We start from the raw sequence: 23,924 nt of genomic DNA, 5'->3' as shown, positions 1-23,924 counted from the left end.
CCAAACGCCAGCTAGGGATCGAAGAAGACCCAGATAAATGTAGGACTTGCTAGAGCCCACCCTCTCAGCTTTAACTGCTGAAATGTATGTACAGTGTCACTGAAACAAGTACATGAACAAATAATTAAATAAATGAAATAATGAACTACTTAAATACTTAAAGAAATAAGCAATAAAAAGCAGGAGTGGTCTCCCCTAGACTTTCTCGTATACTCAGATATGGGGATGGATAAACCACAAGACAATGATTATATTTTTATATTATGTATATTAAATTAAAATCAACAACAAACCAAATTAGTAATATACAGTATTGAACAATTATTATAAAAGTAAAGTTGAATAAATCAGACTCTACAGCTGCATGAATAAAAAAGTAGCACTTCCGGTTAGCAGAAATAGCTCAATAGTTAATAGAAATCTATGTTTTGTACCTAAAACTTGTATGCAAAATTTAGTTGACTTACGTGAAAGTGTACTCAAGTTATCGTGTTTACATACACACACACAGGCATAATTCCAAAAATGGTATGTTCAAAGAACGTCCAGATTCATCAAAATTTCGAAAATTTTTGGACGATTGCAATACTTTTCCTATACTTTGTATATGAGAAAGTAAAAAGATTATTTCATAAAACATTTAATTAATTATTCTCACATGTCATTGTGTTTTTATTTATTTACTAGGAACCACTCAAACCTGCAGTATTTGAAGAAAGGTGGTTCATGCACTGCTCTCGAAACACAGCACTCTGGGTCCCTCTGGCAAGGGTGTCGGCCCATGCAGTGAGTTACACTGTCAGCTGGTTGTTCTCCTGTCACTTGCTGTGAGGAGAAACCCAACCTCATTATGGGGTGGAAGTAGCCCACACCTCCAGTTCTTTGGTCATGTATGACTTTCTTTAGCGCTCAGCGTGTATGACTTGCATTTGCAATGAAAATGATCAGCCAGTCAGTGCAATGTGCTTCACAGCCTGCAGATATTGAAGCAGTTCTTGTCTTGTCAGCCGTTGTTCCTTTTCTGTTAGCCACAGTGGCTGGCTGTTTTGCCGCTTGCTATTTATGTGACCATCGTAGTCTGCACCTCTAATTCAAGGGTTGTGTCACACATATCAAGTCAGAAGCTCTCGACTAAGACCAACACCAAAGTTCAAGGCCAAGGTTCATATCTATCTATCTATACTACTAATATGGCAAAAAAATAAAAAAAAGAAACAGAAAGGTACATCTGTTTTGATCCATACATTTTCATGGAAAACAAAACCCTCCGAGATATCCAATTATTAATTGACAGTCACCCACAAGGACTACATGGTTAGCAGTAACCTGTGCCTATGGCATTTACTCCATGTATTAATCCATCGCCTGAGCTTGTTTTGTTCATTGCAGTATCATGGGAAATTGGAGCCTGGTACACTGCACACCCTGTCTTGGCTCTTTCTTCAGTTCAGTTCAGTTTACTTTTATATAGCACTCTTCAATGAGTTCTGATTAATCAAATTCTACAACAGAATGAATGGCACAATCATGGACCTTTTAAGTCCCATTAACAGGAGAATTAAGATACAGTCAGTTGTTAGTTGAGGAAGTGAAGACATAAACTGCAGTTGACACCAGTGCTTGAGAAAATAAAGTCCACAGCGAGTTATAATAAGAAAAGCTCCAGTTTTGATGACCTCCTGCTTGTGGGCAGAGACAAGTACACTCAACGTTGTGCAGTTTTTACATGTGGAGTGTTATGTTCTTGTAATACACTGCAAGGACAGCAGTTTTGAAATAGAAACCGCTATGTAGTAATGTAAATGCCAATGTGGAAATTAATACAGAGATTAAACTTTAATCATTATGTAAAAGCGCATTCCAAATAAATTCTTGAGTGGTCAAAAGTTCATTTTCCTTTAGGTTAGTTTATTGTGAATCACTCATTATTAATTTAGAGGTGGCACATCTTGATAGCAGAGACAGCTGGTCACCACACACTTCTCTTTTATACATATTCAAACCCTGTCCTATTTTATTTATGATGTATACTTACAGTTGGCTAGTGGGACATTTGGAAGTTTTTTTTCCTCTTGGCATCATTAGTGTACATTCAATTTTTTATTAAATAACTTTTTCACTTACAAAAATGTTAATATGAGGACTGCTACACACATGCAAATGTGGAAAAGATACCATATCTATCTATCTATCTATCTATCATATTATCAATCTACCTATATATACTGACCTATATATATATATATATATATATAAATATATATATATATAAATAAATATATATATATATATATATATATACACACACACACATATATATATATATAAAGGAGAGTTGGGATCCGAGAGACTGTGTTTGTGTGTTTGTGGAGGGATGGAGAGTTAAGGCGGGTGGGGGAGTCACGTGATCATCTCCCCTCCCATTCACTTCATTTCACTCACTTCATTTTGCTCCGAGCTTAGCTCCGCAGCTGACGCAGTCTTTCCGTTCTTTTTCCTTAGTGTTTAGTCCTCTTTCCTTTACTGATTTACTGTTTACTAGACGCTGTACTTACTGAATAGTATTTTTTCCTTTAGTGTTTCTACTATTGTTTAGTAGACGCGGTGTGCCGGTGTTCCTGGCAATGTTGCGGTTTACTGTTACTTTCTACTTTGTTTTTGTACTTTAGTGTTTAGTAGACTTTTGCTTTATCTCATTTACTGTTGTTTTTTACTGTTCTTCCCGGCGGTGTTGCCCTTTTTTACTTTATCTCATTTATCGTTTGCTAGACTTTAACTTTATCTCATTTACTGTTGTTCCTGGCGGTGTTGCCATTTTTCCCATTTCTATTTTATATGTAGCATGTTCACGAATTAATCATAGAGAAAATTTATATATTTTGGATCCAAGAGGACAAACCAAAAATGTTGTATATAAACAAGCTCTATAACTCCCATGTAGGTACATAATTATTCCAACTATAGCGACTGCAGCGAAGCACACGAGGTCTGCTAGTATATATATATATATATATATATATATATACTGCTCAAAAGAATTAAAGGAACACTTTTTAATCAGAGTATAGCATAAAGTCAATGAAACTTATGGGATATTAATCTGGTCAGTTAAGTAGCAGAGGGGTTGTTAATCAGTTTCAGCTGCTGTGGTGTTAATGAAATTAACAACAGATGCACTAGAGGGGCAACAATGAGATGACCCCAAAACAGGAATGGTTTAACAGGTGGAGGCCACTGACATTTTTCCTCCTCATCTTTTCTGACTGTTTCTTCACTAGTTTTGCATTTGGCTACAGTCAGTGTCACTACTGGTAGCATGAGGCGATACCTGGACCCTACAGAGGTTGCACAGGTAGTCCAACTTCTCCAGGATGGCACATCAATATGTGTCATTGCCAGAAGGTTTGCTGTGTCTCCCTGCACAGTCTCAAGGGCATGGAGGAGATTCTAGGAGACAAGCAGTTACTCTAGGAGAGCTGGAGAGGGCCATAGAAGGTCCATAACCCATCAGCAGGACCAGTATCTGCTCCTTTGGGCAAGGAGGAACAGGATGAGCACTGCCAGAGCCCTACAAAATGACCTCCAACAGGCCACTGGTGGGAATGTCTCTGACCAAACAACCAGAAAGACTTCATGAGGGTGACCCAAGGGCCCCATGTCCTCTAATGGGCCCTGAGCTCACTGCCCAGCAGCATGCAGCTCGATTGGCATTCGCCATAGAATACCAGAATTGGCAGATGCACCACTGGCGTCCTGTGCTTTTTACAGATGAGAGCAGGTTCACCCTGAGCACGTGACAGAAATGAAAGGGTCTGGAGAAGCCATGGAGAACATTATGCTGCCTGTAACATCATTCAGCATGAGCAGTTTGGTGGTGGGTTAATGATTGTCTGGGGAGGCATATCCATGGAGGGTCACACAGACCGCTACAGGCTTGACAAAGGCACCTTGGCTGCCATTAGGTATCAGGATGAAATCCTTGGACCCATTGTCAGACCCTATGCTGGTACAATGGCTCCTGGTGCACGACAATTCCTGGCCTCATGTGGTGAGAGTATGCAGGCAGTTCCTGGAGGATGAAGGAATTGATACCATTGACTGGCCACCACACTTTCCTGTAGTGTACAGGACAATAGAACACCTCTGGGACATGCCACCAGGTTGCACCTCAGACTGTCCAGGAGCTCAGTGATGCCCTGGTCCAGATCTGGGAGGAGATCCCCACAACACCATCTGTCATCTCATTAGAAGCATGCACCGATGTTGTCAGGCATGTATACAAGAACACAGGGGCCATACAAAGTGCTGCGTACAATTTTGAGTTGCTGCAATTAAATTTTGGCAAAATGGACTAGCCTGCCACATCATTTTTTCACTCTGATTTTTGGGGCGCCTTTGAATTCAGGGCTCTTTTCATTTCCATCAAACGATGTGGCATTTTTTTTCCCATTGAGATCTGATGGTTTTCAAAGTGTTCCTTTAAATCAGTTTGAATCGGACACAAGGACACAGAAAAAGTCGTCTGTCGTGGAGGCCACATGCGGTGCAGGTTTCTCGGAGGTGAATCGCTCTTTAAAACAATCCTTTACAACTGAGGTTAAAACACAATGAAGTAAGTATGGTTGATTTTCCTACCCACCAACACTCCTTTTTCACCGCCCGCGTCTACCCTCGCAGGCATTTTCATTTCCAAACTCAGCTGTGAGCCACGTCAATGGAAACAACAATTCTTTCAATGTTATGGAAATTCGATGTGGCATCCTTTCCTTTACAACTGAGGTTAAAACACAATGAAGTGAGCAGTCCACCACGTGCTCCATGGCAAACTGTTTTACACGCTACATACTAACACATTACCCAGTCTATATCAGTATAGATATCCAGGAGGATTTAGCGATTTTCCCATTGAGATCTGATGTGTTTTCAAAGTGTTCCTTTAACTTGCATTTTTGATAGATTTCAGTGAGACGCGTACGTTCCTCAACGGGATTGCGATATATATATATATATAAATATATATATAATCGTTGAAATTAAATTTTATTTATACATCCCGACTCTACAACACCGTATAATCCTGTTTGAAGTAGTACACTGCTCAAAACATTCGCACAAAGGCACCCGGACTTAATCATCCCAATCTAACACCAAGTCAGTTGTATTCCACGGATATCGATCTGTCCAGTTGGGAAGCATAAGCGATTGTGAATCAGTTTGATCTTCTTTGGTGCAAAGGAAAGTGACAACAGGTGTACTGGAGAAGCAACAGCAAGACACCCCCAAAAAAGAGAATGGATTTGCAGGTGGTGGCCACAGACAGTTGCTCTCTCCTTACTCTTCCTGACTGATTCTTCTCTAGTTTTGCATTTTTGAAAAGACAGTATGAATGATCAGATCATTTAATTTGTTAACTTCATTCATGGCATCGGATAAGAAATGAACTAGTCAAAAAACAATCAATGCAGTTTATTTACCTTATCTTAAAATAACATTTTTCAAATGAGCTCCACCATTAACAATACATTTTTGTAAACGACTTCACAAATAGTTCCGCATATCTTGCTTTTCACTTAACAATTCAATAAACTGAGCCAAAAAGAAGCATAAGTATTCCTACAAAATGAATGCACTATTTGTATTTTATCAGTTGGTAAATCTTGATGAATAATTTGGTCAACGGTCTAGTTTGAAATGTTTAGTGCTACTGCCTGACATCATGCCGAATATCTACAGCCTGTCTCAATCTTTAGATATCAAACCACTTTAAAACACTGTTAGGAGAAGGAGTTCTTCCTCGCCAAGGCACATTAAACCTAATGCAACATCTGCCTTGCTCCTCTGTGACAGATTTGGATTCAAAGTATGTTGTAACAGCAAACACACAATGAACCAAAGAACACTTCTCCATGCCCACTGAAACTGCTTTTAGTATACGGCATACAGCAAACACCCCAACCCAATTCAATTGCCCTTCATAACACCCTGAAAATGATCACATTCTTGTGCCGCAGCCATCATTTTCATTTCAACATTTTAAACCTGTAGTACCTTCACCTCACAAGCTTGGCTGTCTCTCCCGTTCTTGTACATGTCTTTGCTCGTCAGTCAACTCAGACTGATTGTTTCCTTGTTTGTGAGAGGGAAGCTGGAGTCATCAGAATGTTATTTACATTTTCATGTACTGGAAAGAAAAACTCCCTGTGGTGCATCAAGAGCATTGTTTCTCATACTACCACAATAAATAGTTTGCTAAATAGAGGGAGGTACATCGCTCGACACAGATATAGTACTTAGATGAACTCTAACAACCCTCACAAACATGGCCAGGTTGTAACAAACACTGATAATATATACTGTATGTGTACACATATGTAAGTGAAGGTCTGTGATACGATTTGCATATTTGTAGCTGGAAATCCACAAAGGGAGAAAATGAATCAGAAATCTTATTCCAAAGCTCTTGACTCCTATCAGGAATCATCATCAGAGGCAAATGATTAGATTTACAGCATTCCAAGGCAATATATAGCACATAAGGAGGGGAGGGCAGGTGGATGTAGGTATGGCTGGGGGTGGATTGGGGATTGATGAGGTGGAGTTCGGAGGGTGTTGGTTATAAAGTCTTATTTATTATGTATATGTTCTTATTTTCAAGCCTGCATATGCTGGCTTCATGTCCAGATGTCTGCTAGTATTGGCCTTGAATTTTACTTGCACTGAGTCCCAGTTAAATGTGTGTCCAGTCAAACTTGTATGTGTGCAAAATCAGAGATCATTGGTACTTTTTTCTGACCACATTGCAATGTTCCATTATATTTTCTCCCTTTTTAGATTTCTAGCTATATTTATATGTATATATTGTGGACCATCAAGGGGTGTACCAGCCACCCTACCTGACACAGACAGGCACGGACACAAGTGCAGGTGCAACACACCTTTATTTTTATGTGGGGATGGCTTCCCCCTGCTTCCCACCCTAACAGCACAGTCCTTCCTTCCTTCCTTCCTTCCTCACAGCCCTTTCACGCCACCACTTCTCCTCCAGCAGCCTTGGTCCTCTTCCACTGAACTCTGGCCTCTGGCCTTTTATAATGTACCTGGAAGTGCTCCAGGTGCTCGTTGACCCAGTTCTGGCAGTACTTCTGGGTGTGGTAGAGATGCTGCAATTAAGGGCTCCATAGCTCTCCAGGCACCCTCTGGTGGCAGAGTGAAGCTTCTAAGCTCCAAACCCGTGGCCGTACAGCAAGCCAGGGCAGCTGCTCTCTAGTGCCCAGAACACTGTCTCTTCTCCCGTCCTTCTGCTACAGGGGTGTTCCGTTACTATATATATATATTGTGGCGGGCAGCCGGATCCCATGCCCTGCCGGGATGCCCCTTCTACATATGTCCCAAGGGAGCAACCATGGGCGTCTCAGTACCTCCCCGCAGGGCACTTGGTGGCAGCCTCCCTGGCTGATGATGGTGCCTCAGTTTCCCGCAGGGCTCCATGGGGGATGGAGTTCTCCCCCAACCCTTTTGGGATCTGGGGTGGCTGCCAGGGGGTGCTGCATGAGTCCCTGAGCCAGCCTGGACAACTATACAGCCTCGCCCGGAAGTGCAATCAGAAACAGGTGATCAAGCACCTGGAGCACTTCTGGATGGGCTATTAAAAGGGCCAGCAACCACCACTCAGGAGTCTGAATCGGGAGGAAGAGGACAAGGTTGCCAGGGAGGAGTGGTGGTGCCAAAACAGGTGTCTTTTTGTGTTTTTACACGTGCCTCAGTGTGAGTCTGTGCCAAGTCGGGCGCTAAAATACGTATATTTATATGTATATTTATACAGTTATACTGGCCCAGACCTCAACCTCTGTAGTGTAGTAAATGGCAGGTTTTGCTTTAGGAGTGAACAGACACTTTGGTATCAGGCACAGCAGCAGCAGGCACAGTGGTAGGTAACCATCTCATGAAACGTGTATCCACCAGCTCAATTAGAATGGCCTTTTAGAAAAGAAACCCCAAACTCCTTTGCCCTCACTCTAGTCAAAAAGCATACTGGTCACATTTGCATGGCGTTTAGAAGAAAAAGCCATTCATTTTATCATGGCTTGCTTGTTAGCCTCGGGAATGTTGGTAATTTTAGCAGTGAGCCATTATTCTGGTAAATGTCACATGCGACAAATGCTTGTTTGTCCTTCAGATCATAAAAGATCGGCCTTAACCAAACAGAACAAATATTGGGGGTTTTACAAGAAGGGTCTGTCCCCTGGGTGATGCTGCATGTTGTTGTTTTGTTTGATTTATAGTATTGATTTTGTTTTACATTGTTAGCAGTGCTCTTCTCATTTTAATTAAAATTCTAAAAGCCTATATTTTTACTTAAAATTTCTGCTCTGTGAAGTCATTTTGTGAACTTTTAGAGTCTTTTATTTTTCCAACTGCCTTTCATATAGTGATATTGTGCCAAATAGTTTGCAATAGTTATTAGCAAGTTATTTGCTTTTCTGGTGAGATGAAACTGGAAAAATAGCAATGAAGGATTGTTACCGACCGTTGCTAATGAAACTGGTCTGCTTCTTCTTACATGACAGAATATTTTAGCATATGTAGTGATCTTTAACAGACCTCCTCCATGTCTAACACAAAAATGTTATTACAGGTGGCATTTCACATCCAGCCATACAAGGGAAGGACTGACCGTACTGTCCATGACAACATCAGATATATTATAGACAAGTAAGTCATTTTTAATGTCAATGAATTCATAAAACATTGCAGACATGATACTGTATTTATTATTTCTAATTCTTGATTTCTGAGCTCATTCATTATTCATCTAGTAGTTTTAGCATTGGGGAATGTGCTAGTAGTAAACCGAGCCTTGAAAGCAAGACATGCTTAAAAAATAATGAGATACGTCTTCAATGTTTCATTAGCACAATGATACCTGAAGATAAGATCAGCATGGCTCTACTTAAACCAAAATAAACCTGACTATGATGAAACTAGCAACATTACATTACATTCAGTCAGGAACCCCTTAACTTTTTTAACTTTTTAAATAATATTTACTGCTATTTGTACTGTTATTTTGTGTTATTTTGTAACTTCATCACACTGTTTTTCTGTTGGCAGCACCATTTGTACATTCTGCCACCATATTGTTTATAGTAAATAATGCCCATTGCAAGTCGCTTGTGCCAATGATGTGTTGTGTGTGATATCATCGCCTCACCAATAGAAGATGACGTGCTTTTAGTGGGGAGCATTGAGCTTTGGATAAAAACAAAGGAACGTCCCAATGATATGAAGCTCTAGAGTATCTCCAAAAACAAAGATCTTTAGTGTTTAATTTGGTAACAACAATATATTGCTTTTTGACTTTTTTGGGATAACTTCTTATTTTTTGTTTATTAATTATTATTCTAATACTACTATTACTATACACTGGTACTGTGAGTGCTGTGCAGAGTGGAGGCAGAACCTCTGTGTTTTTCCCAGTTGATTCTCGGGTTCATCAGGAGTGTGTTCTTGCTCCTACTCTGTTCATTGCTTGCATGGACTTTGTGCTGGACAGGGTCGTGGGGTCCAGCGGCTGTGGGGCATCTGTTGGTAAAGAAAGATTCACTGATCTTGACTTTGCTGATAATGCTGTGATTTTCACAGAGTCAATGGAGGCTCTGATCGGGGCTCTCGAGAGACTGAACGAAGAGTCTGAGTATCTGGGCTTACGAGCATCCTGGATAAAAACAGAAGATCCAGGCCTTTAATGACTTCTTGGTCATAGCCATCAGCAGTGTGTCTGTCTGTGGAAAGAGTGTCAATCTTGTCGAGAGGTTTACTTACCTCGGCAATGACATTCATGTCTCTGGTGACTCTTCCTATAAATAATAATAATAATTCTTTGCATTTACTGTATATAGTGCTTTTCTCACTACTCAAAGCGCTCAGCAATTGCAGGTTAAGGGCCTTGCTCAAGGGCCCAACAGAGCAGAGTACCTATTGGCATTTACGGGGTTCGAACCGGCAACCTTCCGATTGCCAGTACAGATCCCTAGCCTCAGAGTCATCACTCTGCCTGAAAGTCAGCAGATGGACTGGGAGAGCATGGGGGTCATAAAGGTCACTGGAAAGGGGTGTGTGGCACTCCTGATATCTCTGCAAAAGGACAAAGATCCATGTCTTTAGAGTCCTGGTGCTTCCTGTCTTTCTATACGGTTATGAGACATGGGCATTATCCAGTGACCTGAGACAAAGACTGGACTCCTTCAGTATTGTGTCTCTTCGGTGAATCCTTGGGTACCACTGGTTTGACTTTCTGTCGAATGACTGGTCGCTCACAGAGTCCCGAATGAGGCACATTACCTGCATTGTGAGGGAGCCTCAGTTATGGCACTATGGCCATGTGGCACGATTCCCCAAGAGTGATGCGGCTCACTGGATCCTCATTTCTGAGGACCCGAGTGACTGGGCCAGGCCAAGGGGACACCCACATAACACCTGGCTGCATCAGATAGAGGGTCATTTCTTTTGTCATGTGGAGGGTGCGGCAACGCATTGTACCAGGGCATGCTCCCTAACCTGGCCTGAATTACTATATATTTTGACATATAAACTGTTTTGGGTTTACCCTTAAAAGCAATCATTTATTCCCTGCCGCTGTATTCATTCTTAAGTCTATCTGGCCTCATCTTTGTCCAAAGCAAGCAGCACAAACTCAAAACTGCTTAATCCAATTTAGTACGGTCTGGGGGGCATAGTCTGTCTCAGCATGATCAGGCAATTCAACTAATATGAAGACATTTGACCATATAGCAGCATAGCTTTTATTATTGCTGTCTCCACTTTGGTTTTCAGTTTTCATACTTCCACAATGCTGGATTGTGCTGAAGCTCCTTAGCACTCATACAGTCCAGTTAACAAGCAAAGTCTTTTGACAATTTCTGAGTTGTTTGATTAATACTCTGTGCCTCCATATTTCAATGTCAATCTAATGTTTGATGTTAAGTCACAAAAGCTTACTATGGCTATTTCCACACTACTATGTTTTTATTTCAAAATGATATTTTTAAACAAAAATGATTTTCTGCCACACTATCATATTCACATTGTTTATAAAAGTACAAACTGAATAACCAGAATCGCACATGACGCACAGGGCATCCGCACAATCCGCACATCAGAGGATAAATCCTTGAAAGGACGGAGTATGCTGCTGGCCATGGGATTTATCACCAGACTGTAATGAACGGTAAATTATTTGCCTTTTGCACACATATGCAGCATTTAAACTGTACAAAACACAATTTAGATGCATAGAGGCAAACAACACAACACACCCCAATGGAAACAACTCTTCTGTGTCCGCCATGTTGGGGTATAAGGGTGACCAATTAAAGATTGTAATGCACAGGATTCAATCAGGGAATGGCTACGTAACAAGCTAATTAGCGGGATTAGAATCTAGGATTTCAAAAATATGTTTTCACCCAACCGTCTTGTAACGACAAGCCAACATTTTCAGAAGTATAAGGCTCTGGCGAGAGTTTTCAAAACTCTCCATTTTGAAGATTAAAAATGTAGGGGCAGTGTGGGGGAAAAGCGAAAAAGGGAGGCTAGTCGTGTTGAGCAGCAGTAGAAACCATCAATACCAGAGTGAATAACTAGTTTTAGCCCTAGCAGGAGTGTGAAGACTGCACTTCAGGTTCCACTGGCAAATCCAGCTCTACTGAAAAAAACAAATCTTCCAACATGGGGTAGTTGGTAGTGGTAATGCCTTAGGATTGTAATCTGAAAAAGAGAGGGAATGGAGCTCCCAAAATCACCTGTCCCACCTGTTTAAATAGTGTACTAATACTTACCTAATTAACAGGAATTATCCATCCATCCATTTTCCAACCCTTTTTATCCTAACACAGGGTCACGGGAGCCAATCCCAGCCAGCACTGGGCGCAAAGCAGGAACAAATCCCAGGCAGGGCGCCTGCCAACCGCAGGGCACACACACCCACACACCAAGCACACACTGGGGACAATTTAGGATCGGAAATGCACTTGGACTGTGGGAGGAAACCCACGCAGACACGGGGAGAACATGCAAACTCCATGCAGGGAAAACCCGGGAAGTGAACCCAGGTCTCCGTACAGTGAGGCAGCAGCGCTACCACTGCGCCACCGTGCCGCCCCATTAACAGGGATTATTGGCCCTAGTGTGTGCTTGGTGTGTGGGTGTGTTTGTGTGTGTCCTGCGGTGGGTTGGCACCCTGCCCAGGATTGGTTCCTGCCTTGTGCCCTGTGTTGGCTGGGATTGGCTCCAGCAGACCCCCGTGACCCGGTGTTCGGATTCAGTGGGTTGGAAAATGGACGGATGGATGGATATTCGCATCTAAAATCAGAAACTAGAAAATACATATTTATTTGCTAATCAGTTTTTCCTTTCACTTTAGATCCAAATTTAAAAAATTGTCAGTCTTCGAAGCCAGGCAAAATGACACCTTTTATTGGCTAACTAAAAAGATTACAATATTACATCTTGCCTGAAGAAGGGGCCTGAGTTGCCTCGAAAGCTTGCATATTGTAATCTTTTTAGTTAGCCAATAAAAGGTGTCATTTTGCTTGGCTTTTCTCTACATTCATAATGGCTAACACGGTACAACAACCTAGTACTTCAGTCTTCGAAGGAAATGTTTCAGTTTATCGATTTAGGATATACAACCATTTCCAAACAACGTAAAGTCAACTACTTCAAGGAAAGGAAATTATGCTAAACTTAGAGAAAATTCTAATGTTTTGATAATCTACCAAAGAATAGCCGTCCTAACAAAGATCTCATCATATTCTTAAAGCACCTACAGGTCATTATGAAAAATGTCAAAATTCATTCCATTAATCAGCAAGATTCAGACAGGAGGCATGTGACGTAACGAATTCCTGAGGACCTCTAATTTTAGTCAGTAACTGCTTACGCACTGTGCATTCACATCTCTGTAAAGATTATGGACTCCTTTACCTTCTATACAATGTTCAAAAAAAAATAACCCCAGGTTTAAGGTGTTCTGTGTCAGCTGACATGTCGTCAGTAAAATTCCATCATTTGAGTGATTCAGATGGGACTAAAATTACAGACCTCCTCCGGTAATATTGATTAATATTAACATATATTGATTAAGAGGCGACATGCTTGAAATAGTGAGGTAGACAATAGGACTTTATGGAACTGCAAAACCAGACTTGATGTTATTTTGGAGAAATTAGGTGGATAGGATTGACAAGCTGTGTTGAGCTGAATGGCCTTTTCTCATGAAAATGTTTCTGATCTTCTAATGACTTCACTCCCTGACTGTTTAAGATGTACAACATCAGGCATCCAAGAGTTTGGATTTGCTTCAGAATGTTCTCATGGCTAGGATGTGCACTTGGTCCTGCAATTAATTTCATCTCTCTGATCCCATTTTTTAAGTGTCCATAATAGTGACAACTGAGGTGTGGTAGGAATGTACTGCTTTGTGACTCGGACAACTTAAATTCCACAGTAGAGCACACTGTTATAGTAGAAAAACATTAGAATCAAACCAAACATGGATTCAAAAGAGTAGTACGCTCCAAAGCACAACAACAATGGTAAAAATGAATTTATTTTAGCCAGAGTCCAGATATAAACCCCATTGATATACCAAAAGTCAAGAAAGCCCTCAAACATGTCAGAGTTAAAGCAGTCAAGTTAGAAAAATTAAAGCAATATTTGTTACATCTGGCATCACAGACTGATCAGTTATTGCAAAAAACATTCAATTCAAAGGTATTGATGCTAAGCTTGGTGTCATTTCATTATTATTTTTAAGTGCAAATCTCATGTGATATTTATTAGACATAGGATCTTAAACCATGACATTTTAAAGGGGATGCACTCACGCCTCTCTTCATCACATGTGTACAATTACACGTAGCTACTGTATAACAAGCCAAGGCCTGTGGCAGCAGAAATTTTCAAAAATGCATAGTCTTTTGTCAAATATGATGTGTGTTTTAGTCTCTTTTTAGTTAGCACTACATGCAGCACCTAATATGAACAGCAAGGCCTGTCTTTGTAAATGCAACTCTTCAGTTTAATTTTTATGGCAGCAGCAGCAGCCGAGGAACTTGTTCTACTGAAAGATGATGATGTATGGAGAAGCCAGACGTCGGTGGCTTTCTGCGTTATTAATGGACAATGCTCTTGTATGCCTGATCACAACTCAAGCCGTGACAGGCTGATAAATCAGCTGTAATGTACGGGCTGATGGCATGTCAATATGCCACTTTGTTTGAGGCATCAAATTTATCTTCAGCCCAGTAAAACCTGCAACACTACAAATGGCCCTCTTAGCAAAGTACAGTATATTTTAAGATTGTAGAATGCATATAAGCAATAATTTGTTAGATTTGGAGTGACCTTGACATCTTTTCTGTCTTTTAAAGGAATAGACTGCTACATTTTATGAACTGCTTTGCTACTTTCAAGTGACACAATCCTTCAGATGATCACTTTTAAGCTATTACAGTTTGTACAGAATAATATGTAGAAGTGATGAAAAGGCGCCATAGTTTAAGCAATACACCATCCAAGATTATTTTTGTTGATGTGTAGTTTGTGGCGATGGCAGAAACAAATTTTAATGCCATGTTTTCATTGAGAATGTAGAATGGGCATCTATGGAGACTAACGCTGGACCACAGCAAACAAGCGTGAAAAAAATCTCATCCCACATAATTCATACAACAAGTCATCCAGTTGTATGCTCACAGATTGCAAAAGGCATGCATTTTATTTGCTGAAATATTGGTAAATAAAAACTTGCAGGACACGGGAGCAGGGCGCACACAGAAAACGCATTTACACGTGATCATGTATTTGAGATGACGACCGTTTACGATCATATTCAACTCTTACCTTACGGAGGCTTGTTTGTATTATCTGATTGGTGTTTATCAAGGTTACACTTTCTAATTATGGTGTTCATTCGCCCTGAATTTAACTACTTTAGAGTTTATTTTATTTTGTACTGTTTCTAACACCATTTTGTCTCAGTGCTGGCTGACACCGCTTTATGGACTCGTTGTCAGGAGGCGTCTTTTGGTATCTAAGGGGGCGTGTCCTCTGAGGTTGCGACCTTGATGTCATGATGCAATGTGCTGACAGCTCAGCAGTTAATGTTGTTTCCTCATCGATTTTTGCTTTCTAAAAGTACCTCTCTGGTTTTGAACTCTTGATCTGTACTTTTGACTGTTTTTCCTCCATGGGGCGCTAGCTTCCTTTTTTAGTTGTGGCGTCTTAAGTAACCTGAACCTAAATAGATATATTATAAAGTGGCAATACCCCTCCCTTAGTGATACGGCGGTACAAAATCACATAAGAGAAAATAACTTTGCTTTCTTTAATGACGATTTATGTGGCATTACAGACGAGGAAGCCAATGGCAAGACTATCATTGAAGTGGGGGCTCAATGTATACAGCAGCGGTTCTCAAACTTTCGTATTTCGCTCCCCCCCCCCTTTTCTACCTGGAATAATTATGTGCCCCCTGCATAATACAAGATAGATGAGAATAACGCATGATACAACTAACAAAGGTATGATACTCGTGCGGTGTCCTAACATTTTTACTTCCATAAGATTTGCATGTGTTCAGCTAACTTCGATGAAATATTTGCAATTTTTTTTTAAGTGCTTTAATAACTGTTAGGATGCCTTGTGTGGTTTTTGGTAGTAATTCTAATCCCAAAAACAAAGAATAAAATATTTATTCTTATTTAATTTTTTTATGTAAAGAAACGATTAAATATGTTTTAAGTTTTAAATATCTCGTAAATGAGGACACTTTTGAAGTCAATCTGTGCGAGGCGAACGTATTTTCGTCCCACAAATATTATACCACTGTTAGTTGTATCATGAAAATAACCCAATACACAGTAAATTATTTAACTCAAATTGGAAATATTGGCTACGCTGCCAATGTGGTGCAGTTGCACCGCATTATCACATGATCTACTGTTACCCGAATGTTCGCGACAGATACCGATACGTCTCGAACTTTCTGCATTGAAAATACGCGACTATAAATGCAGCAGCAGTGGCGCCGCTCATCATAGAAACAAACTTCAAATAGAAGAGGAGCTCAGAGTGTCTATCTCAAATATCAAACCAAACCTGGACAGGCTGTGTACATTAAAGCAGGCACATATTAGTCATTAGATCTAGGCCTTAGAAATGTTTTATTATAATCTTAGTTATAATGCATTCGTTGTAATTATATGCTTGCAAAATTTAAATTTAAAATAAAAATGTAAAAAATTAATTTTGATGTTTTGTTCATTTAATCGACGCCCTCCCCTTGTACAGCTTCGGGGGGTACACCCCACAGTTTGAGAACCACTGGTATACAGTCTGCCATCTTTGTCTCAGCGCTGGAAGGATTTTCAGGATCGGATGACATTATCTCCCATCCGTCTGTCGGCTTCAAAGGTGTGCCAGGCAGTGTTCCATGGTTTTATACCCTTTCTCCATGTGCAGGCCCCCACTTAGGTAAATCATGCCATTCCAAACAAGGAAAAGAAGATCAAATGTCATGCTGACTCTGACACACAGAAATAGTACAATGCCCATTTTCGTAGTTGTCCAGTACTAATGCTTGCCTAGCAGTTCTAAATGATGAGCCCCTAAGTGCTAAATCTGGCCTTGTGTTAGCTGTACATGTGAAAAGAAGCTGATTTATAAAATATTTTTGGTACAGAACACAGACATATTAAACATATACACTTATTACAGATTCTTGCTTAATTTTCCAGGTTTTGTCATTTTCATTTTCATTGCATTGGGTACTAAATGTGTCTTATCTTCTGCTCACTTTATTCGTTCCAGCTAATCCTTGCTAGCAGAACAAAGAGCTGCCTCTTCCCCTCATTTATTTGTCATGTGTTCTGTCTTCAACTCAAAAGCACATTTCCATGTAAATATGACTCATGTGTGTGCACTGCTCCGAGTTTCCAGACGTATTTATTTCACAAGATGCGTTTCGCTCATTGGCAGCATATGATTAGAAGACCTGACGTGTGAACTGGAGTTTATCGTTTGCTGTAGTCCAGCATTGTTCTCCATAGACACTTACATGTATTTCTGTCAGAAAGTTTGTTATCTCCATTCTCCAGGAAAGCAAAAGTTTATAAACTTTTCTCAGCCATCACTTCCAACTTCATGAGTGAAAGTCAGCAGTGGGTACCACACATGGGTAGTTATAAGAAAGATGGGACTGGCACTTTTTTGCTGGAATGCCTCTACTCAAGAAATGTCAAGACATATCTGTTTGAAAAATAGCATGTAAAGTGTGTGTAAAATTATTACAAAATAACTGTAACGGAGTAGATTTATTGGGTCAATGTAGGCTATTAGTTGTTATATTATTCCCTGGCTGCAAAATGGTTTAAAGGTTTGAACTGATGTGTACAGATTGGAGTCCAAAACAAAACTGAGGGGATGGAGGAAAGGTGGCAGCTTTAAAGGCCAGTATAGGATGTGACCTCAAAGGGGCAGGAACCGAAAGGGTCTTCATCCATAGGCTCACACCAGGAAGTGACGTCAAAGGGGCCAGAACCAGGAATTACGTCATCAGGGCCAGATGAAATTTCCCATGAAGGGTCTACAGAATAGCGAGAGAAAGAGTCAGTGCACTCCGCTACCTCCTGGTCTTCAAAGAATTATTAGACACATTTACACTACAAAACGGGATCTATCAGAAGCATCCAGGTGCAAGTGTTCATGAACCAAATCAGAATCCTGATCACAAGGTAGAAGAGATGAAATACGGTAGCATTTGCTCCAAATCAGACAGCAATGCAAAAGTGTTCCAGAAAGTCGCATCCATGTTCAGTTTACCTTGCTAGTATTTATAGTGAAAGAAATAAATTCAATGTAATGTCCAAAGGAGATGAAATTTATAGAAAGTCAATTGCTACAAGTTGGGCATTTTTTAAAGTGCCCACCACTAATATGGGCTCTGTTGTTAAATTAAAACATATCTTTGTTTATCATCTTGAACTTTCATTCAAAATATCGTACAATATGTAAATACCAATTTTAACTTTGGATGCATGAGGTTACAAACTGAGAACCTGGTGCGAGCAAAACACATCCTTAACATTCTAAAACAACATCGGCACATACAGTTCTTGGGGACTGTTCAACACAGCACTGCATCAAACGCCATCATCTTCCTGCAGCATAAATAAAGCCGTGGCAACCCTTCAGTGAAGGACTATTTTCAAGTTTGACATATATTAGTATACTGTTAATTCTGTGACTTGCAGAAATCCTCAATTATTTTAGATAACCAATAAGAAGATTTGTGGAGATCTTTTGATTTAACTTCCCAGCGTTCAACAGACCTTGAGGTACACTGTAAATGTTACAAGGTTCAGGTATAAACTTAGAAAATGAAAGAACTACTGAATGCTAAAAATTCTTCTTTTCCACTGATTCTCAAGATAAGAAAATGACTGTAAAATTGTAAATCTTGGGTAAAATGTTCCTTTCAAAGCTCACCAGAGTGCTACAAACTGAATCTACATGTTTATTTCATACACACAAACATACAGATTTTTAATGTTATGATTTAACAGATTTATGATTCAACCTTATACTTAATTTTGTATTTAATATATGTTTCTCTTAGTGTTTTAAGGTTTTGCGTTTTTTTTCATTTTACATTTTGGGTATTTTGGTTTTATTTTTGATATGAACTTCAGAGTCCAAAAGCACAATAAGTCCCAAACAATATGGTAAAACCATTGTGACAAGTGTAAAAGGCATAGCAGCCACTCAAACCAACACAGACAGGACACAGGAGGCACTTATAAAAACATAACTGTTCACCTCGTGGGAAACGCCTGGCCCATTTCCCACAGGCACAACACAGTCCCACTAAGCACAAACACACACAATTCTTTTCTTTCTCCTCCACTCCTCCTTGGCAAACTTCGTCTCCCTCCTCCCGAATCACCGAATAGTGTCTGCTGGCCCCTTTTCTAACAGCCCCGGAAGTCCTCCAGGTGCTTGATGGTGTATTTCCAGCAGCACTTCTGGGTGTGATGGAATGACCGTCCGTCCTGCCTCTTGAGGAACCACTCACAAAAGACATTCCACATGAATCTAAATAAACTAAATAATCAACAATGTTAACATAAACATTGAACAGAACAAGCAAAAGGGGAGGGTTTCCTGCTGAATTATAACAGTTTTTTTAACATTGTTAATCTATACTAATAAAAGGCAAAGCCCTCTCTGACTCACTCACTCACTCACTCATCACTTATTCTCCAACTTCCCGAAATTTGGCAGGCTTATTCCTTACAGCTTACTTACAAAAGTTAATCAGGTTTCATTTCGAAATTCTACGCGTAACGGTCATAACGGTCGATAACGGTTGACAATGTCCGCCATGTTGAACTTTCTTATTTATAGCCCCATCTTCACGAAATTTGGTAGGTGACTTCGCTGCGCTAACCAAAACCGATGTACGTACTTATTTCGGTGGTATGACGCCACTGTCAGCCGCCATATTGAACTTTCCAAACGTCACTAATTCTCCAACTTCCCGTGTAGGTAGAAGGCTGAAATCTGGTACTTATTTCGGTGGTATGATGCCACTGTTGGCCGCCATATTGAACTTTTCAACGGTCTTTGTTACTTATGGGCTCATCTTCAAGAAATTTGGTACGCGGGTTCCCAACGCTAACTGAATCCTACTTACGTACATATATACGTCCATAGCCTGCAGCTCGGTCACTGTGTGAGGTGCTGTTGGGTCCCCCATCCCAACGCCTCCCACGTTATTGGCTGCCTGCCTATATAAGGCCGTCTGTCGCTCCAGTCTCTACATTCCCTTCCTTGCTGCGCCACGGGATTCACATCTTACTGCTGATAACTACAGCCTTTTTATTTAATCCACGGCTTCTCCGCTGTTTTATTGTTCATTTATTACGATTATAGTTATTGTGTAGGTATTTTAGACTTACTTTACATTGTTCAGGTACCCATTTACTTTATCATTCCAACCGTACCCCCATTAACATGTCTATCGAGGTGATCACCATCGATCAAAGAACTGTCACTTACCGAGTGGTTTCCATGCCCGGTGACAACATCTATCTTTTCCATTCTCTTTGTTACATATTGCACGGCCATATCAGGCTCACTCTTGAGGAACATTGTGTCTTATGTATTGAATGACTGGGACAGGTTCAAGGTGTGGACTGATGACGGTACAGGAGATAATTATACTACACAGGAGCACTATACGAATGAAATGCTTAAGCCCTTCACCTATGGATCTGCATGTGAGTTGATGGCTGCCGGTGAATTGTTTGGTTGTCGCTTTCAAGTGTACCAAAATGGCCAAATATTTTACGCCTTTTGACAACCGCCAATGCCTCTTAAACATCTTAGATTGACAGGTGACGATTTCAGTAGTAGACACTTTGATGTTTATTAATGTATAAATTCTCAAAAGCTGGATGTGAAGTTATCGATGAAACAGGTTGTATACTTACAACGCTTGACAGATGCCGAATGTCTCTTCAACACAAGTCCTACAAATACTGTCGCACTTGAAACAAACCATGAAACTCAAACCGATTATGACAGCAGATTTAAGATTTGAAACAAGATTACTGTTCACATGGCCAACTGTACGTTACATGCTCAAGAGTAAGCTCAGCGCACAACTTGTTCATATTACAACTGGAGGGCCGATCTCACAATGTGGTATACAAAGAGATCCTTAGCAAATAATTATTGGTATATTTTCCCTCAGTTTAAAAAGGTTTAATTTTCTTCTTAATAAAAATTTTAAGGCAGTACTTTGCCGCTGCGTAGTGTATATATATATATATATATATATATATATATATATATATATATATATAGATATATATATGTAGATATGTATATATATATGTAGATCTGTATACATATGTATATATATGTGTCTGTATGTGTATATATATATATATATATATATATATATATATATAGATATATATATGTATATAGATATATATATTTATATGTATATATGTATATGTATATATGTATATGTATATATGTTTATATATGTGTGTATATATATATATATATATATATATATATATATATATATATATATATGACAGCAACACCCATAACAGTGACAAAACAATTACATTGACAATCATGTTACGTTATTTTTAAAATATTTCCTTTTCGTTTTTCATAACTTCTTTAACACACTACTTCTCCGCTGTGAAGCGCGGGTATTTTGCTAGTCTATACATATAAAAGGCAAAGCCCTCACTGACTCATCACTAATTCTCCCACTGTCCATATAGGTGGGAAGCTGAAATTTTGCGTGCTCATTCCTTGCAGTGTACTTACAAAAGTTAGGTATGTTTCATGTCCTATTGCAACGGGTGTTTACCCCCTAAACTGTATATATAGATAGGGGAAACCCCTCTTCACTGTTTCTGCGACTTCCAATATACGTGGGAAGCCCAAATTTCCTATGCTCATCCTTTACACTGTACTTACAAACGTTAAGTATGTTTCATTTCATGCTGTGCCCCGTAATGAACTTTCGAAAATAATGTCTTTTTTTTGGCGGTTCTCACCATTTTGCCGTAAGGAACTCTCGGAACTGACCTCTCCTTTTGGCGGTTTCATTCCTAATTTCCATTAACAGACTATTTATTTCACGGCAGAGATGCACAAGGGCCACCCCTGGTCCCCTTTCCTTTTTCCGCACAGCCGCTGTCTGCGCACCTACCACGTGGTTGCTTCTCACATGGCCAACTGTACTTTGCATGCTCAAGAGTAAGCTCAGCAGACAGCCTGGTCATTTTACAGCCTGAGGGCAGAACTGCAAACGTTGTTGTTTTTCGACACCCCTGTTTTAAAGCTTCTTGAGGGCTTTGAGTGGTTGCTGTCACCTGACAGAAGGAAGTCACAACACACGACACTAATCACAGTGGTATAAAGGTCAATGTTGTGAACATCCAGCTTGTCCAAGATTATGGATAAAAATCAAACCTTTGTAGGTGCTTTTTTTGTCGTCTTAGGGTTCAAGAAATTTTTGTTAAGAAAATTAGTTTTATGTAGATCTCCTGGTTTTGCTATTTTGCCTGATTTTTTAACTTTCATCTTCATCTTCTGTCCTTGTTTCTCTTGCCCCATGCCCTGCCATTTTCTCCATTTGTCCACTTTCCCTGCAATGTTTTACATCTATTGTTTCATTTTACAGATATGGAAAACATGGAGCCTTCTACCGATACAAATCGAGCACCGGCAAGAACCTTCCTTTGTTTTACATTTATGACTCCTACTTAACACCACCTGAATCTTGGGCAAACCTTCTGTCCTCCTCTGGATCCCACAGTATCCGTAACACACCATATGATGGTGTCTTCATTGCACTAATTGTGGAGGAAAAACACAAACATGATATACTTTCTGGAGGTTTTGATGGCATGTATACCTATTTTGCATCCAATGGATTTTCTTTTGGCTCATCTCACCAGAATTGGAAGGCTATCAAAACATTCTGTGATGTAAACAACTTAATGTTCATACCTAGTGTTGGCCCAGGATACATTGATACAAGTATACGACCGTGGAACAATCACAATACAAGAAACCGTGTCAACGGCAAATACTATGAAACCTCTCTTCAGGCTGCACTCATGGTACGGCCAGAAATCGTCACCATAACATCATTCAACGAATGGCACGAAGGAACTCAGATTGAAAAAGCGCTGCCTAAAAAGACGCAGACGCGCATGTATCTAGATTATCTGCCACACAAACCAGAATTATACCTGGAACTCACACGCAAATGGGCCGAGCAGTTCAACAAAGAAAAGGAGCAATGGCTCATGTAAAGAAAGACATCTGGTTAGAATTCAAAGAAGCAAAACAGACAGGGTGTCCAGAGCAGATATTTTGCTGTGTAGTATGAAATGATCGTCAGCAAAACTAGAATTTGAAGACCAGGAACTTTAGTAAGAAGTCTCCTGCAAAGAAGATGATGGCGCCTGAAATATATATGCAGCCCTTTGAGATTGTCTGTATGCTTTTACGATGATTAGAGTAGGTGGGGTGGTGGAAGAACAATAAGAAGACATTACCACTTCAGTCTTTATAAAATCTCTTAAGTAAAAGAGCAAAAAAGGACTGAACTGCTTTTCCGAGACACAAGGAAACAAGTGACGAGAGTTTGCCTGCTAACGTATAAAATCATGTTTTTGTTGAGGAAAAGAATATAAAATATGAAAATGTGATAACGAAAGCTGCGATCATTTAGTTACAGTATGTTATCCCTTAAATGGATACATTTAATAGAAATGTATTTGTACACAATTGAAAAATGACATTTAAACTATTCTATATCATGAAAGTATTTGTTTGAGCTACTAAATCTGAACAAAGCAAAGCAAATTAGCAGACATTTAACCTGTTGTAAAAAAAAAAAACAAAATGGTATCTACTGTGAACAAATAAGAGAAATCAGCATTATAATAATTCAATACAGTATTACCCGTTTGTATTTATCACAATAACGTCATTGAAAACAAATACTCCTTAACCTTTGGTTATTTTTGCTCTTCAAACGAGGTAACGTTTCTTGTATAAGGATTGCTGTGACATACAGTTGACCATCTCTGCATTTCAATGCAACGCCCTGAAGTGTGTCGGTCATTTATTGAATGTTGCTGAGGGTTCTGAGCTTAACTCTTGTTTTTGGTACCAACACTGGATACTATTTAAAAAAATGTATTTAAAATGTTATTTATAATAGTTTTGTGAGAAGATCAATAAATAAGCTTATTTAAATATAACTAAAGATGATATATTGGACAATTTTAAAAATAAAGTGTTATTTACCTTTA

At 39.7% G+C, this 23,924-nt stretch overlaps 1 protein-coding gene across 1 annotated transcript in view; it reads left to right on the top strand.

The window, feature by feature from the left end:
- Nucleotides 1-23,924, top strand: part of maneal (mannosidase endo-alpha like) — a 51,233-nt gene extending 27,309 nt beyond the window's left edge. The window contains exons 3-4 of the mRNA XM_039740207.1: nt 8,636-8,712; nt 22,280-23,924. Of these exons, the coding sequence (XP_039596141.1) occupies nt 8,636-8,712; nt 22,280-22,916 (714 nt within the window). The 3' untranslated portion in view covers nt 22,917-23,924. The remainder of the gene's footprint in view (nt 1-8,635; nt 8,713-22,279) is intronic.

The sequence above is a fragment of the Polypterus senegalus genome, chromosome 17 (genome assembly GCF_016835505.1).
Source record: "Polypterus senegalus isolate Bchr_013 chromosome 17, ASM1683550v1, whole genome shotgun sequence".
Classification (NCBI taxonomy): domain Eukaryota; kingdom Metazoa; phylum Chordata; class Cladistia; order Polypteriformes; family Polypteridae; genus Polypterus; species Polypterus senegalus.
This window is presented reverse-complemented; position numbering and strand designations above follow the sequence as displayed.